At 34.5% G+C, this 19,782-nt stretch overlaps 1 protein-coding gene across 1 annotated transcript; it reads right to left on the reverse strand.

Moving 5' to 3' along the window:
• Positions 1 to 11,850: 11,850 nt before the first annotated feature.
• LOC114118934 (uncharacterized) lies at positions 11,851 to 13,389 on the reverse strand. The gene is made up of 2 exons (XM_027980367.2): positions 13,069 to 13,389; positions 11,851 to 12,923 (listed from the first exon to the last, which is right to left on the reverse strand). Exons 1-2 carry the CDS (start codon positions 13,180 to 13,182, stop codon positions 12,534 to 12,536), a joined length of 504 nt encoding a protein of 167 aa, XP_027836168.2. The 5' UTR covers positions 13,183 to 13,389; the 3' UTR covers positions 11,851 to 12,533.
• Between the last annotated feature and the right edge of the window lie 6,393 nt (positions 13,390 to 19,782).

The following is a 19,782-nucleotide window of genomic DNA, read 5'->3' on the forward strand; positions in this document are numbered from 1 at the left end:
CCGAATTATTTAGCAGCTAAAATTTTATTCGTCATGTTAAACTGCGCATAGTTTATTATGATAGGTTTGTTTGAGTGTCATGTATATAGACACCGTGAGGTGAGGGAAACGCACTTCTCAATAATATAATATTATTATTGTTGTTATTTCACTTATTTGTGCGACAACTCGTCGATTGGCGACGTCAGTGCGACGATATTATAATTATTCATCGCTTTAACTTGGCACGTTACGTGTATACAATATATCAAGGCATGAAATGGGTTTTAAATGTTGATAAAAATCGCTTAAAATCGAAAAATTATACCAAAATAATAATCGTTTTTATAATTTTTTTATATAAGTATACCGTATAAGTCGATTTGAAATTTTGAAAAAAAAAATTAAATGAACGTTAAAATCAACAATAGTCAGGTACTCAGGTAATATTATGTTATATAATATGTTAATATGTAAAACCTGTAATATAGAAATATTATAATATGTAGATCAAATCTATAGCTAATTAAAATTCAAAATAATATGATAACAATATTATAAAATCGTAAAAATGTAAGTGATATTTAAAACTGAAACCAAAATCGGGGAAAAAAATAATAATCAGAAAACAACTATCTATCGATATTATAATAAAAATCATAAGATTTTAATATCAATTTATTATTATTGAATTATAAAAAAAGTAAGATTATATTGATTGGTGAAATTGAAAATGTTTATATAATATGTTATTATGTACGCGCCCATTAATAGCACTCTTCACGGATGTATAATAATAATAATAATAATAATATATAATAATATATATATATATATATAATATATAAATTACCGAGCACTCGACGACATAAGTATGACGTAAAGAGATACTTATATTATTATTATTATTGCTTCACGCGCGTTCTGCACGTGTCCAGCACGCTCCGATACTCGGGTTCCCGCGGCCGTTTTGACGTCAACGGACACTCGACGAGAGTGCCTCACCCCGCGCGCATCCCAGACGACATAACACACCGCCACGGCACTCCTCTATACTTCCGAACCTGTCGCGACAATTTATTTTCGCTGGCGCGTGTGCGATGACGACACGACGATAATATTGTTTTCGATCATTAATTTCATAAAAGATCATAATTTGATAGGCAGTAATAATGTGGGTACTACTACAACAGCTTTACGTATCAAAACAACCATATATAGTGTATATCCGATGTTTGGAGTCTTATAAAATTATGACACGATACCAGGGGCGGCTCGTCAGGGGAGACTTTGAGACTGAGTCTCCCCCTTAAAAAAACCCAGTTACTTGTAAATAATAATTAATTAAAATAATAATGCATAAAAATATTTTTATTCGAATTGAAAATATAATATTATATAATTTATATCGTTTTCTTTGTTTATTATTATAAATTGAAAGCAACCAAGTCTAAAACCTTTAAATAGTTATTTTAATAGAAATGCTATTTTAGTTTTATCGATGACGGTGACGGTCGCCGTTACAGTGAAACTGCCGCCCGACAGTCTCAATCATAACATGTAAAATGATACGGCCGGTTTGATGGAAGGCCGGAGGGGGCAGGGAGAATAAGCTGCGTATTATAGACTCTATTGAGACTGGGTTCACGACAATAATTGCCGTACCGCGCGCCGTTCTTAGTCGCTGTCATAATTTAATGCATTTTTATGATTTAATAACTATAACACGTTTACTACAGGGTTTTATACTATCTTCTATTTGATATTTGTTATATTTCTAATTATTTTAAAAATGCAAAAAGACAATATAATAGACATATTATTAACTAGTGGTTTTAATACTTTAACTTACGAACAAAAAAATCAAATTAAACTTAAAAATATTAACTAAATATGTAATACTATAATATTATTAGATTTTCAATAACAGGGTTTTTCTTGTTCGTTGTTGTAAGTAGTTTATGTTAAATAATTTTAAGTCTCCCCAGAATATTAACTCACGAGCCGCTACTGCACGATACGCACCTGAAATAATATTCAATTTTTATTTTTCATTTTAATATTTATCATAAACGGGAACGAACTGACATTAACAATTATCAACTTCAACAGACGTCTATATACCCATTTTGAGGTGACTATAAAGATACTTCACCAAGGACGGGACAGGACATCATCAAGCATCTTTGAAATTTACGAGGGGATGTAAAGCAGGAAATTCTATTTTATCTGTAGATAACAAATTATTTAAGAGCCTTTTTTTATAACACACATTTAGTGTCTACTTCCAAACAATGAATCAATATAACCAAATAAGTCTTTTACAGCAACAGGCATATTTTTAGGGGGGTCGTGGAGTGAATGAGAAATATTCAGTATGAAACTGGTGAATCTTAAAAGTTTATAAGTATATATTATACATCTATTTTCAATACAATAGAGTAGCAAATCCATGTCTTCAGAAATAAAGCGTCCCGATGCACAATAAAATACATAGATACCTAATATAGAGATATTTGAAAGTATAGGTTTTTGCTGGAAATATTCCTTGCCAACTTTATGATACGTATATCCGAGATTCTTAAAAGCTCTAAAACTTAATACTTACCGTAATTTAAATGTATTGATGTCCTGCAAAATTAAATAAAAAATAATAAAACAAAGGTCAATAATAAATCCATTGCTAAGCACAATATCAAAGCCAGGTATGTACTCGATAATACCCTAATGTTTCGAGGCAAAGTCTTAATATCCTTTTCGTATATATATATAATACACAAATATACAATATTAAATATTGTGATTTCGAACAAGATATTATATATTGTAATTATTTATATTGTATATATAAAAATAAAGATTAACGTAAGACGTTGTGTATCTAATATATATAATATGTTAAGCAATATTTTATGACAAGGATGGGGCATAACCTCGAAAATAATCTCCTCTTCAAATTTGGTTTACTATAATTGGTGTTTACTGTTCAAACTCTTATGGCGTTATAACTTATAACAACCTACTTGCTATAATTTCGATTTTATGTAATAGAATTTTGCTTTATTGCTCATCATACTAACGCTTGATTATACGGGTATCATGACGTACGTGAAATATGGATTATCGTAGCAGCACAATATTATTATACAGTTTGCACATAATATCCGGTGCGTTGTGCGTAGTCACAGTGGCATTTTATTTTGCACATTTCGTGGGTGTCCATATAAATAATAAATTAACGAAAAAAAAATGTCTGTAAAAACAAAGCCCGTTCTTTAACATTTTGATTAACAGCGATATTATATAAATATATTATAATATAAAATAAATATATATACATATATGTATATAAATATTTAAATAGCATATAATCAATATATTATATATAGATTATAAAATAGTCATGACCAGCAAAGCCATTTTTTATTATTTAGTATAAATCTATAATATTTACTTACGGTTTATATTTTTTATTTGACGTTTACACAATCTAATCGATATTTCTTTTTTTTTCGGAAAATTTACTTATTATGCATCATCGATAATCCGTTATAAAATCCTGCATAATATATATTCTATATTTCTATAGATCTGTCGATCGATGAATTATATATTTAACAGCGCCATTCTTTTATTAGTAATATAATTATATAGGCGTATAACGATATAGCCTAGTATCAACATATTAACGAGAAAAAAAAACGACGCCCACGAATATATATAGTAAATTTTGTTTGTATGATAAACTGTGGTGTTTATACTGTCTTATGTATATAGTTTGAAAACAAATATAAAACTTTCGAATCTTTATAATGATCGAGTTATTGAGTTTATGCTATATGTTATCATTATTACTATTATTTATTACCATACTTAAAAAATATATAGGTACATAGGTAGGTACCTACAAGATACGGCAACTAGTTTTGTGTATTGTTCCGCCTAAAGGTATATTACAATAATTGACTACTGTGTATACCTCTATCGTGATGCTGTATAGTACAAATAGCAATAATAATAATGCGATTGATCATATTATTGTATTTACATACGACGAGAAACTCACGTGGCATTTTATATCAATCACGTCGTCACATTTAAATGAATGGCGATTGCCGAGAACCTCTGGCGTAAACCGTATTTATTAACCGTGGAGAAGAGTGAAGGGGTTACAGCCTTCTCTACAATTTTAAAAAAAGTATAAATATACTTACAACGTGTTTCATGAACGTATATTACATAAGACGTTATCATCGTACTGCAGTATTAAAATTGTAATTCGTCTGAAGGTTACTGAAGGAAATCTAAAATTTTAAATTTCTATTCCTAGAACATGATAATATCAGCACACAAAATGTTGTGTATGGCATCCTAGTTGAGCCTCCCACAGCTACACGAAAGTTCAATCCCCTATTAAATAAAAAACAAAATCCTGGTTATATTATCTACTGGCGTTTAATACATATTTTATAGACTACGCGATGATATTATGTTATATAGGTAATTATAAACGTCTGCAATGACGCGTGTAATTCCTTTTTCCGTGGTTTATTTGCAGTCAGTTTGCAGCTCGGACATTATTGTCGACCGTGACCTAGTTAAAATAATATATATATGTATATACATAAAGGCGCATAAAGTACCCCATATAATATTATTATATATAATATAAGGCGACGAGAACAACGCGTATTAGTTGTCACGAAACTGTATAGATATTCGGCAGCGAACCGTTTAATACGTTCAGACGCCGTTTTCACGTCACGAAATATAATCGGGAATAATATTATTTTAACGAGATACACGCGTCGCTGAATATAATATATAATATTATCATAATTAGTGGCCATGGCAGTTTTTACCGATTTGCGCGTTTATCGTCGTGCAATGACGGCCAAAAAAAGTAGCCAGACAGGACGTTATGCTCTCACATTTACATATATACCTATATATATAAATAATATGCTGCGATTATCGAGTGCAGTCACCACAGACACGAATATCAAGTCGTTGGCGATCGTCTCGTTTGCGGTTTTTCACAGTGGTATTAAATTCGAAAGCGGCTGCAGTGAAAATAAACAGTCTTATACTCTTATTAGTGTAAAGAAAAACAATATTCTGAACGTAGTTCGGTTATAATATAACGAGTTGTATATGAGACGTTCATTTACCTACCCCTTAAAATCGACAGTAATGTCATAAAGTCGTATACTTATTTCTATGCGCATATTATACATATACGTATATGAAAGCGATTATTAGTAGTATGGATTTAAAGTATAGTGTGTAACGACTATAATATTTCTATAGACAATATACGTACATAATTTTAATAAATAACACAAATAATATTTGATAAGATTTAATGTTTATTCGATGGCCGTGACAGACGACCGTATAATTTATTAGTTATGGAGTTATTATGATTAAGACCACAGTGCCACCCGATAGTGTTAAACAATAATGATGTACGCGTAATGACGTCTAAATTTTCGAAAAAACGTGAACAAAGCTGTAGATTAAAACATATATGTTTACGATCATATTTTTTATTTAAATACATAAAAAAGCGAAACCCTCTCCCCCGCGCTGTTTGCCGCCGTACTAAAATCCGTGTAAAACGAGAAACGACAAATAACACAATATAATAGGCCCGTGTATTGTGCTCAAGTTAACGGAGATAATGTAATCGAAAAAATGTGTTGTTTCCCGTATACTCGTATATTATAATGGGTTTGCACGTAATGTATAATTAGCCATTGTATATTATGATGAGATCGCGATTAGATGGCATAACACAGCTGCATCGTTGCAATAAACTGCAGCAGCAATTATGTAGAAATAAATCTGCAGGACGCGAGTACAACCAGCTATATATACATAAGTATACGTATATGTATTATATATAATACACGGTGGAATTCGGTTCGTGAAAATAAGACTTGCGGGTCGTTGTTATTATTATACGTAGGTAGGTACACGCGCGCGCGATTATAATATGACGCATAATATATGCAAACAATCTCGAAATAAAGAGCGAAATATCAACGGGCGTATAGGAAGGTATCGAAAGAAAAGCCTACCTATACACATTGATAATAATAATATAATAAATATATTATTCCTCTGTATATATAGAGCGGTGAAAAAAAAAAAAAAGTGAAAAGGCTTAAAAGGACCGTCGGCGTCGTCGGGTCGTGTGAATCTTAGTCGGTCTCGCACGCGCTTGTTACACACACACACACGCGCGTAATATATTATACACGCGCGGTACGTGCGCTGAACAAAAAAACAACTCTTGTCTTCGTCTCACTCGTGTGAGCACACACACACGCGCTTAACGTGTACACAACGCGGCCGTGTAATATAGGTACGTGCACATCTGGCACACACACACACACGCGCGCACAATGTATAATATTATGCGAAGGAGATTGAGCGCGCGCGCGCGGTCGAGCCGCATGCGGGCAGGGCGGGGCGGCGGGAAGGTGTACGATTATTATAAGGAGCCCGCTGCATTCCCACGGTAACGACTACACGACGACGGCACGGGGCACCGGTTCTCTTTCCGAAAACGTTTCCCACGCTGCCGCCGACGACTACCAGAAGCAACAGCAGGAGCACACACCGGCAGCAGCCGTTTCTCTCTTCTCGCCGCCGCCGCCGCCGCCCTTCACCGAGATCACGACGACGACGACGAGCCGGCGGCACACCGCACACACACATATGTAATGTTGTGTGTTATTATATTATTTTCTTCTTGATTTCACTATACACTCGCTCGCTCTGATTCATCGTCCCTCGATCTCTTTCTCTCTCTCTCTCTCTCTCTACCTCTTTTTCCGTTGCTCCGTTATGCTCTCCGTATAGTAATATGTATTGTGTGTGTGTGTGTGTGTGTTTATTATTGTTGTGCTGTGTATATACCTACGTTACGATAATGATTATTGTAGCACTCCGGAGGGCACGCGTGCCCGCTTCGATCCCCCCCGCGACTTTGTTTTCTCGGATTTTTTTTTTTTTTGTCGTCCACTAGGTGCTCCGGGTTATCGATTTTTCCTGCGCGTGTATCGCCTACGCTTTGTCGATACGCACGTGCAGTGGCGACCGCACTGTAATATATATTACATAGTAGGTTGTAGGTATCTATATGTATTATATATAATCAATTACGCGTATACCTATATATAGGTATACGGCGGTGACTGTTTGTATGAAAATCAAAAGAACGTACGTTTTTAAGCTTTGCTCCTCTATCTTAAAAAAAAACCCTCCCCTATAGAGAGAATTGGCCAATGTGTATAGACTATTCAACCAGTTTTAAACTCGTTTATGTACATAAATGATTTTTTAATCTATTATTTGAAATTAAAATTGCATCACTATATGTAATATGGTAACTTATTAGGTGTGTTTGTTTATAACTTTGAACCTAACACGTTGAAAATATAAGGGATTTTCTAATGTATATATGATAATTGACATACGAGTATTGCCTGTTTATTTAACTGGAAAAGTTTGAAATGCATGCTGCATTCATCATCGAGAAGAATTTATTAACATAGCTCGATTAAAAATAAGTAAATTAATTGTTTTTAATTGCCACCAACACTAATTTTTGGTACACCATATAATGGTAATAAGCTGTAAAAGTTCCATATTATAATAAGTTACTACATTGTATATAATGAATAAATATATAATAAATATCTATATAGTACTAGCACTCAGTAGTATTTATACCTATATGGTAAAAATATACTAACGCTTTATTATTATTATATTATAGATACCTACATTATAATATGTATCCATCATATTGTGTCAAAAATGTAAAGTTCACTATTATGACTTAAAATTTTACAACTACACTCAGTATTCAAGTTTTATGTGAAAAGTAAATATTTCAAACTACGAAAAAATTATACCGAATTTTGAAAAAAAAAACCACTTGTCAGGACTCAGGACTCTATGAATCTATATTTTATAATAATTATAGACATCACCTGTAAATCTCTGTTTTTTGTATTATTGTTTAATACATTATTAGGTGTTCCTATAATAAACAATACGACCACTGCAGCATAATAATATAAATTATATACTTATGCTATAGGTAATAAATGGCGACGCATTATGCACGCGGGTATTGAGACCGAAGAGACAATAGGTTTGATTTTATCCGTTCGGTCGCAACACAAACGCGCACGGGTTGCCCGTCGGCGTTTTTCATTCGACAGTCGACGCCAAATGTACCGGAACGAAAACGGAACGCAAACGATTAAATAGAAGTAGACGCCGCTGCTGTGATCGCCGCGCGTATTATTATATAATTCATATAACGTGTACATTGTGCACGTGTGGTGTTTTATACGCGGTTTTTATAATAATTATAAGCCACTCGTATATGTAAAAAAAAAAAAACTGATAATTTATTCCGAATATAGTTTTTTTTTTCGATCGCATAATAATAATGGTAAATACGATTTAAGATTTTTCGGGCCCGAAGTAATTTATACTATTACGCGCCTGTTTTCTTTTATGTATAGTCAAGGACAATTGAGGTTTTTTTTTTACAGTCGTGAAATTCACCGAAAGGTTTCCTGCGCGAATTTCATTGACGGCCGATACCTTGGCACACATATAATATATGTATAATCGTTATACCTACGTACCTATTTTTATAACGTTGTTTCTCCGATCGACCACGTGCTTTTTTTAAAGTCTTTTTATGAAACAAAATATAAAAAGAAGATAACATCCCGACATTCCGAGTATTTCAAACGCGATAGCCGATAAGAGAACGAATTATGAAAAAATATACTATTTTTTTTTCGTTGTTATAAGCCTAAGTGCAGTTTTTGAATTTCCATTCATTATCTATTACCAATTACCATACTGACGTAAGCGATACATATAATAATTTTGATATTGAGTGTAATATATTATATTAGGTATATTGTTATTTGTGATTATGATTTAAGTAGGTATAGTCAAGCTTTCAGAACACTAAAACTTAACAATTCGCGCATTAATAGGATTATTTAATATTAATTGTATATTTATACGTGAACGAATTTCGAATAAGCCTATAAGCCTATGACTTGTCATGGCCTAACATCTACATGCGTGTCCATGGTTTGGAGTGTTTGGACAGACCATTTTAATTCATATTACTCACTTGCCGGTTTTATCAAACGAATTATTGACGAAATTTCAATTTGTGTTTAAAGAGTTCACTACTCAAAAACGCATTTTCAAATTATTGTATGAAGGGGGTTTGTAGTTAATTATTGTATATGTAGTACCTAAAAATCTTTTAAGAGGTATTATTAAACAAAAGTAATATTATATATTATATTTCGCTGTATAAGAATAATTTGAAATTTCATTTAAATTGGTCGATTAGTTTTTGATTTTATAAAATACAAACATACATTAGCTCATATATATTATGTACGAGAAGAAGTTATTATAAAAACAATAATTTTATGTTTTTCATCTTTTGTTATAGATATAGATAACGCATTAAATCCAATAACAAGAATTATCTATACGTCTTATGAATTATGATATTTTATGTATGATATACGATGTAATTTTTACGTTTTGGACACATCAACAGGTCAAATCTTAAATATAAATATAATACCTATAATACAATGCGTAATACCATTGATCATAAATATTTATAGTCAATGGTAATACGTATTGTCAACGGTGTTGACTACAATCTACGACGAAGTAATATTATATAATAATTAATACTAAAGTAATAATATATAAACACTTAATACTTAAATTAAATCCACGTGATGGACGTTCGAGTGACGAAATATCACACTGGTGGTAGCATGAAGCGTTTTGGTGATTCACCCCTCTCATGAACTCTGCTTTTTTTTATTCGGCTTATATTTTTTAGATTATAATATTTGTAACGTAGATTATGAATAAATTACATCTGTATAATTCTTTTTTTTCTTATCTATAGTTTAGGTGAATAACGGATCCAATACATAAAGATTTTTTTTCTCTAGTTGAATCCGAAAATTTATAAATATATCTATAAAATCATATTATACAGTTATATAACTTATGGTTATGTAAACACCAATATAATATATTTTAACGATAATGATACACTGAACAATTAATTAGGAAAAAAAAAACTATAGTGATTCCAAACATGTAACTAATTAATTGTTATAATGTTATATTATTATTAAAACGTATAAGTATTTAATTCTGTTATATGCGTTTTTAATATTATACGTAAGAAAACATAATTCTGATTTCTGAGAAGGGTAATTACACTTCATAATACGGTTCATAATTTCATATCTCAAATCCCTCTTTGACCGACAATAATCGACCACCACTACTACTAACTGAAATATCGAGATAATATTATACACACATCTGTCACTAATTTATTTGTTTATGAACGTGCACAACAAATTCAGTTGTTCGCAAAATTATATCAATGATTTTTGTAAACACGACAATAATAATAATTTTAGCATGTCTCTAAAATACGTATCTATATTATACAATGTTATCGATGTCCCGAAACGACGGCGTTTGTATATATTATAATTTATAATAATAATAATAATACGGTACAACGACCGACAACGGTTTTTAGCATATTATTTCAATTAAAAAAAAAAAAAAAATTTAATGCGTAGTTAAATTTCCCTCCGCAATAACAATAACATTCGGTTTTCAAACGCCCCCTGACCGACTGTTATCGGATACCGTTGCCTGCACGAATGCCGCACGCACACGTTAGTATGTGTTGGCAAAATCGATCGCACATAATAATATTATATCGCAATTTACTGTATATATATTATAAAAATATAATAATAAATCATAGTCGCAGTATATAATAACATAATAGGTGAAATTGTCTAGCCAAATTATTGCCTAATCGGGACAGTGTGCGACGTCTAGACTTACGCGACGGCGGAATGTTTGTTTTGGTATCAGGTATCGAAGCGCGTGTTTTCGCCGTATTAAACACTGCCTTAGGCGAAACATAGCGAAATAAAATTTTGACAACGACGTTTAACCTCTGCGGCCGATTCGGAACGGTAGTGATAACCGTGGTTAATGATAAACAATATAATAATATATTATATTATGTACCTACTGTCTGATCGTCAAATTGCGCAGACGCGTTTTGTCACCTACGTCGCGAGAATTTATATAATATTATACGTATAAAAATCACGATACACATATAGGTACAGACGACGTGCCGCGCGTGTATACCTGTGTTGTAATGCATAATAATATTTTATACCTGACAGTATACGGCGTACATGTGTATTATACCTTGTACCCGAAGTATATAGGTACTAGGTAGGTACCGTGTCTGGTCGACGTTGTAATTTATAATAATATGATATACCCACACGAATTTCAATACCAAACGACTGCACGCGTCATTGTATATACACTCATTAAAATATTCGACGAATACACTCGGTAATGATATAGTCAAATAATGTTCTGATCCGGTTTTAACGATGTCCTCCTGGTCGGCGCATGTATAACTACCAGTTTTATTATCTATCTATCATATATATATATAATGGTATATCTGTATAGACTTACAGCGCATATTATATTATATATACGTTTTATATACACATTACCAGTTACCACAACATTTATGTACCAAAGTAGTATAGAGTACTTATAAAATTTACCTCTACAATATACAGCACCTTTATGTTGTATACAGTTAACTCAACAATAATAATAATTATATAGATATTAGATATACAGAAAAATATGAACTGTAATAGGAATGACCCGTGGCATGGGCGCCGGTAGTAACTACAATACATAGACAACAACGTGTTTAAAATCAATTGATTTTTTTCAATTTTATTTTTAACAAAGGAACACAATATAATATAATATAAACATTATCAGTCAATAACTACAGTCCGTTACATAAATAACTGTAGCAATTAAAATTGAATCACAGAATCGCTGTTGAAAAAACAATTATTTATCACAAATATAATAATGCATACGACAGCGTTTTATATACATACAAATTCGTAATACGTTATTGTACAAATATTTTTTTAAAAAAATAAAAAATATATTTGTTAAAAGTCTTAAGTTTATATAAAAAAAAAATCTATATGTTCTAATGATAATCAGCATGTAAGTAAAGAATCGCAAGACGATAAAATATATATCATACTAACAAAATTAAATCTTATAATATATATATATATGTATACATAAATATTATATACTCGCCGATCGATAAGATCAATAACGCGATCGATATATAATAATTTATTATACGAACACGTTTACAGGTGGTATAATTAATGGTTAACACTGTTTAGAGATCCCAGTATTATGAATACCACAAAAATATAAAATAATAAAAAATGCAAACTCACACAAACATATTATAAACAATATGTAATATGTAATATATAATATATATATAGAGACTTGAGCAAAAAATGAAAGACTTTTGGGGGTGGACGGACGAGACGTACGAGAGTAACTCAGTGCGTTTAGTACCTGCATGGCTGCTGCCTCTGGGGCGTCTGTTGTCTGGTGTATGATGGTCGGCCGGCGGTGCGGGTGTCCGATTCGAACCAGAAATCGCGAGACATGTAGAACCGGGCTTCGGGCAACAGGGACACGAGCTGCCTGCGATCGACGGGACGGCTGAGCTCTTCGAACGACATGCCAAGACCGGACTCGACGCTGATGGTGTCCGAGTAGTAGTCGTCTTCGTCGTACACGACGGCCTGCGATAGTTTGCGTTCGATGTATTCGTTTTGCAAGTTTTCTAGTTCTTCGGGTGACAGGCCACGGGGGTCCAAGGCCGAACCGTCTTGTTGGGCGGCCGGAGTGACGGCGTTTCTGCGGCACAAGGCTCTCAGTATCGGTTTGATAGTCTGTAGAAGAAAAAAAAATTCCGTTAGACGGGTTGATATTTACGGAAACGACGCATAATATGGTATAATCCGCGGTGGTATAATATAGTTATGCGGTATTATTACGATAGTATTATATAATATTTTAATATGCGACGACGCTTACCTTGTTGATTTTGTGCATTTTTCGGGCGACGAAGGACCGCTTCTTGTTGACGGCCTCCCAGTTGGTCGAGTTTTGCAAGTGTTCGAAGTCGAAACTGTTTGACAGATAAGCCATTTTATCACGGTCTCTGGTTGTCCGGAAGTAAATAATATATAAAACGTGTATATGCGAATGATAACGCACAAACGACGATAGTGTAGTTGCGACGCGACGACGATAACACTGATGAGATACTGTGTGTATGATGGGCGACGATAAGGGCGACGCGTAGTGTGATGTGTTCGGCGTGACGTACGACGGTGCACTGTTGCCCTCCGAACGGGCGACCGGTCTTTTATAGACGCACGGCGACCGGGGGCAGGTGTCGGCAGATGCGGCTCCGCGCAGTGGTCTCGAACGCGCGCGGACGGGACCGTGAGAAACGTCGGATTCTCGCGATCCCATGGCGGAGGACGCGGCAGATGGCGAACGGCGGCGCTGTGGACGAACCCTCGCGGCCCGCACAAACTGCACCTGCGCGCGCGCGCCCGAATCGACCCCGCGCTACGCCCTCGCCCGTGACCGCCGCAGAACTCCCGCACGAGATTTAATATTATATATATTTTTTTTTATTATATTGTTGTACGCACATTATATCATATTATATATACGCCATTATAATAATATATGTGTATATATCGCTCGTGCAAGGGGTTTTTTTTTCATCCCTCGTTCGTCTTCGTCCTTATAAACACATATACCTATATATATACGAACGCGTATACCTTCGCGGACCCGTTCGGACCTGCACAATACCGTAAGTGCAACGCGCCAGATCCTTTTCTTTTCGTGGTCTCCACCTCGAGATAATGTGTTTGTCCTGCGTGTGCAGGACATGTGTGTGCTGCAGTGCCGAGGTACCTAATAATAATACGATATTGCGCGACGCCACAAATCTTTTATCCAGAATCGATTGTGTTTTGTAGATCGTCATCATCGTTTCGCGACACGTTCGCACGGGTTTCGGTTTGGTCGCGTCGTGACCGCCCGCCCCCGCACGACGAGTGTAATGACGCAATAACCATGTACGGTTATGGTTATCATCACCTCGTGTAGAGGTGTATACCGAGGTATATTGCGCGCGTAGGTACGTGTCATCCGCGGGTTATCGAGGTCCTCGACGTCCCAAAGCGTGCTTCGACGCGGGTCGGGTTACCGTGGTATACATGAGCGGCACACGCGCGACGTTCCGGGTAACCCTTTTTCGGTCCGACTCACTCGGCTACGGAGCCGTAACGTCGTACGGAGAGATCGCCTTACACCTGTATAATATAAGACGGGTAACAATAATACAATCAACGTATACGATATCGCCCGTGAAAAACGGTAATTGTTATTATTACTCCGTTCGAGACGATTTTAACTGCATATTATGTTATTGTCCTACTGCAATTTGCTGCAACCGACGACGCCCCCGTCACGCACGGCGTCGTTATAACTGTTCGTCTGCCCGAGTGCATTATTTTATTATATTATAATACCGTGCGCAGACCCCGTCACCGCCCAGTGACCGCGGTATAGTACCGATACTCGATATAGATGTATCCGTCAATTCTATCTCACGCCCAGCTATATGCGACACACGTAATAATATTACTTCTGAATAATTGGCCTCCCGATTTCGGTTTTCGCACATCGTGCACGAGGTTTGTTATCATTATGCAATACCTACGTATCAAAATGAGCCGTAAATTCCTTCACCTTAAAAACGCGTGTTTTCAGTTTTTTAAACACGCGTGAACGTAATTTTACGGTAAACTCGCACGATAAGACTTACGACACTACCGGCAACGTAGTAATTTCGTTGTTATTATCTACGTTATTTTTGTTGTTATTATTATTATTATTATTATTTGTGAGTACTGTTCGGTGCCGGTTTGACGTCGTCGTAAGCAGTTTTACGCGTAACACACAGCATAACATATAATAATAATAATAATGATAGATGTTCGAATATAATAATAATTATGACCTCCGAAACTGTTGGGTAAGGTCAAACTACGTCGTCGTCGTCTTTAGAGAATACAGTAGGGCCTGTAACACCGTGTGCATGTATAATTTATATTATTATTCGTTTTCGTACGAGATTCTACACAGAAACGTATAATTTATAATATCGTGTTCGGTGATAATTTTGCGTGCGCCCGGCCGATGTGGACAGCAGCCCAGGAATATATTTTCGTTTGGGTATTAGGTACACTATTATATTATGACTCTCGTGAATTATTATCACTGTTGTATGACTTACGATATGATCATAATTATAATGTTCTGTATGCCGCGCGGCGCATAATATACGGACGTCAAACCCGTCTCGGTTTTGTTATCGTGAATATTTTTTTTTACCAGAATATTTCCATACGGTGTATAATCGATAGGATATTTACGTCAACCAGTCCGATAAACACGCGCGTTGCACATCCGCCGGCCATTGAAATCTGTTCAAACACGTGTACGCACACGTATCCGACTAAATTACCGATTGCACATACATATTTACGAGGAACGACAGTTCGAAATGTACTATTCCTCACAAATGTCAATTATTGCACAGAAATGGTGAAAAACCGTTCTGAATAGGTACCAGCTATAATTTTATGACGTATTGACGTGTATCGAAAATGTGTAATCAATTTATTTAAACATAGTTTTGAGATTGAAATTTTTAATAATTTATTCGTTGTTTTGTTTCCACGAATTTTCGGTATGCTATTTAAATATTAACACAATAAACGTTTTTGAAAAATCTCTAATCGATTATCCGCTGTTTTTCGATTTGATGCAGCTTTAAACCGACAATTTTGGACAGCACCCAAAATCTACCTGTAGGTATAGTGCGTTTTGAATTATCGTCGTACATATCTATATATCCATACGTACAGTTGTAGTCCCGTGACTTCGTATTATATACATTTTTATTTTTACTGTACGAATATATTATGACGCACGATCGATCCGGAGCTTCGTTCTTTACGTCATGTTTTTATTATAATATATTGTACCTATTCGATGACTTGCACGCATAATAATAATATTATAATTAATCCGCCGCGGCACATATTCGTTAACGGCTAACGTGTGCCGCTTCCCTATACATAGCCGACACGTCATATATATATATTATAATCTCTGTGCGTGCGTACTATACATGCGTATCTATATAACGTGCAGCCACCGTATACGATGTGGTACCTATAACTATACAGTTGTAATTGATAGCTATATATATATATATAAATATATAATTATGTTGAATCGCGATCGTCGGCTCGTTTGTGTGTCAGAAAACCGACGACCGGCGGTGATGCTGACCGCCGCCCCGGCGGCCTACGGATAAATCAAATTCGTCTAACCAGAATCTCGTTAAAACTGGTATAATATGTTATACTTACGAGCTGTCAATTCGTACGGGGTGTATAATACTTGTACTACTACCGCACCATAACAGTAGTGTTGTGTTATAGCGGTGTCGCGGCTTAAAAGCATATATAATATAGCCAGGTAATAAGGCGAAGGTCAAACCGTATTATTACACCTTGTACACCTGCTGCAGTATATTATTATAATAATATTGTGATTATCGTTATGTTATTTGCGTGAATTTCGCCGTTGTTCGAAACTCGTAACTTTATATATATTATTATGTGTGTGTATAAGTATATATACGAGATAATTAGACGTATAATTATTAAGATTCGCAATCCGATCGAGCCGAAGTTCTGGTATACGCCCGTCAGTGACTCGCTCATTATACAATATTATAAGCGTATATTATATTTTATGTAGATAAGTAGGATTCTTCGATCAGAATCGTGGTAGGTATAGGTATAATATTATGTTCGACCAACGGGTATTTTATTATGATGATGATATTGTTGAAATATAATATTATACGGAGTGATTCTTTTATCGAACAACATACATTTTTAATTAAATATTCAAAAGCAGACTTTTTTAGGAGTATTTCGATACAAACAAATCGAAATTCAGGCGAGGAGTTTCTGAGTTATAAGTATTTAAGTTTTGGCGAGCTGAATGGAATGGTACAGGGAAGTTGTTGTTCTACTATTCTGCTAAATATGTATGTTTTCATTCAAAAAAATTAAAAATTAAAAGATAAATAATATTAAAAAAAATATTTTCAAAATATAGATTAGATTAGATTTTGAAATAATATGAGTTTATTCGTTCGATAAACGAATTGCTCAGTATATATTATTATAATATGCGTGACGTAGTGTGACGGTCGATTCCGACACTGTACAACGTTGTTGTTCGTGCGACCGATCTATGAAATATATTAATAAGTAGGTATGTAGGTATTGATATACACCGGGTTTTTATTCCGCTGCGGTTAATGCGCAGACAATTATGTCAAATATATCTTCATTAAAAAAAAAGAAAAGAAAAAAACGTGTTTCGCGCCCATCCTAGAATCACACGTCCTGGCGGCTCCCGTTTATTATAATTTAGTGGGTACCCATCACCTACTTTGCTCGAAAATCTAGACCTCATTACATTATTTTTTCTACACACACACACAGTTCGAATATTTGAATACAATTTTTTCACCATACAAATACCTACATAAAACATCTTACGGTACATAATAAAGGATTCACGTGTCCTTTTTTTTTCGCCGCAGTCAATAGGTACACTCGCGGCAGCGTCGGCATAGCGCGAAAAGAAAAAAACTTGTCTACCTAATAATACCTAATATATACCATATAGACCTCTATTACGCGTTGCTCTATGTGTAAATAATAACACCTCCCACGACATACGTTCTAGACTGCGTCACGTTTGAAACGGTCCAACGCCCAATCGCGCATATACAAACACTGAAACACGTTATTATTATTATATATTTGATGTTAAAAAAAAAAAAACGATTTCGAATATGGGATTCGTCGAGCCCGAGCGTTTATATTATTATAATATTATGATCCTGTAATTTGTAAAACCTCGTGCAGTGTATGTGACATTTCGTTCACACGAAACGGTCGTCCGTGGCTTATCTAGAAATTAAAATTAATGGCACGCCATCACACGCCCGGCCGGTCGTATACATAACATCATACACGATAATATATATTATTATTGAAATAGGCACGCCAACCAAACGAGAAACACGCATATCATTATCTCGTTCACATTTGGTACGTAAAAGCGGTACATCGGGATCGATTACGATAAGGACCGGCGATTAATTTTCGGGATCGTCGACAGCGAGGAAAATACGTTATAGCGGGTCACCACGGCTCGATACGTTTAAAAATAATACCCATATACGTATTATCATTCGATGTACTATGTAGAGTTAAAACAGTGAGTTATACTATGTATTATATGATACACTCGTCGAAGCATTGCGCAGTGTCGTCCGTCGAAATGGATTCTGTACAGTTGCACGTTTCACAATAATAATAATAAAAAAAAATTAACTAAAAAGTGAAGTGCACGCATACGACGCGTATAATAACCCTCTCCGTGCAGTGCGAGCTGATGGTCTGATCGCACGGGGATCACCACGCATTGTAAACGGTCCCTAGCGGTTCGTGTAGTATTTTTATTTTCACACGACTCCCAACAATATAATGGTCCCCATCAGTGTTATTATAATGTTATATAGCTCGTGCTACGCTCGTTTTCCCCGCGGATTATTGTTATTATTATTATTATACCGAAGACGATCGGTCTCGTGATTTCCGATAAACATAAATAGGTACATATTATAATAACGTCGTTTTACGTCGGCGTGCACCTGCAGTAAAGTGCATTATAGGAACGTGCCTACATCGTACCTATAATATTATTATTATATTATTATATTATATCGCGGCAGGGGGACACGTCATTACAATATTAGCCACAGCGCCGTTTGTACGACAAATTAAGTAGGTTTATGTTTTGTGTATGGGCGCAAGCATAAAATACGATAAAACATTTATCCTGCGTGGATCAACAAACACATGCCTCGCTGCCGATTATATTCCTTTAGTCATGCATTTATTTATCTAAATTCTGTTGTTTGTTATTTTTAAACATATTACATACGCCAATTCAAATGGGAACCACTATTTTTTCTGTAAATTATCAAGTACATTGCTATTTTTTTGAAAACTCACCGGTGTTCATCGAAATTTGAACAATAATTATAGTTTTTGAGTAATTTAACTTGATAAATTCTCTAAGGACATGAAGATAGAATATTTTTTTTGATACATAATACCTAGGTATATTGTATTAAATACAACTTTATAAAATATCTGTCAGTGTAATTGAGTAATAGACTTAATATTATAATATATTTATGTATTTTTTAATTTTAATATTATATATAACTTGACCCAGAATGGAGCTCACTGTAAAAATATTTTCTTCGACAGATATATAATTTCGAAGTTACTTAATTATTTACGTGAATGATTTTCGTTTATTTATATATTATATAGATCATAATACATATTACATAATATTATGAAACATAATTATTTTCTACCCGTGTTAATTATTTATAAACAATAGGTATACACAAATATGACATATTATTGCGGTTTATCTACAAAATATTACTTTTAAATCTATGTGGTTACTAAATTCAGCAAATCTTTTATCTCGAAATCGATGCGTAGGTTCGTATGTACGAAAAGGAATAATACGTATTTATGATAT

This window comes from Aphis gossypii, chromosome 3 (assembly GCF_020184175.1).
Source record: "Aphis gossypii isolate Hap1 chromosome 3, ASM2018417v2, whole genome shotgun sequence".
NCBI classification, from domain to species: domain Eukaryota; kingdom Metazoa; phylum Arthropoda; class Insecta; order Hemiptera; family Aphididae; genus Aphis; species Aphis gossypii.

What these genes read in the sequence shown, in the direction of transcription:
- LOC114118934 (XM_027980367.2), bottom strand. Translation starts at nt 13,182, where the DNA reads ATGGCTTATCTGTCAAACAGTTTCGACTTCGAACACTTGCAAAACTCG. An exon ending in AAATGCACAAAATCAACAAG is followed by an intron (nt 12,924 to 13,068) that starts GTAAGCGTCGTC and finishes TTTCTTCTACAG; the next exon opens with ACTATCAAACCGATACTGAG.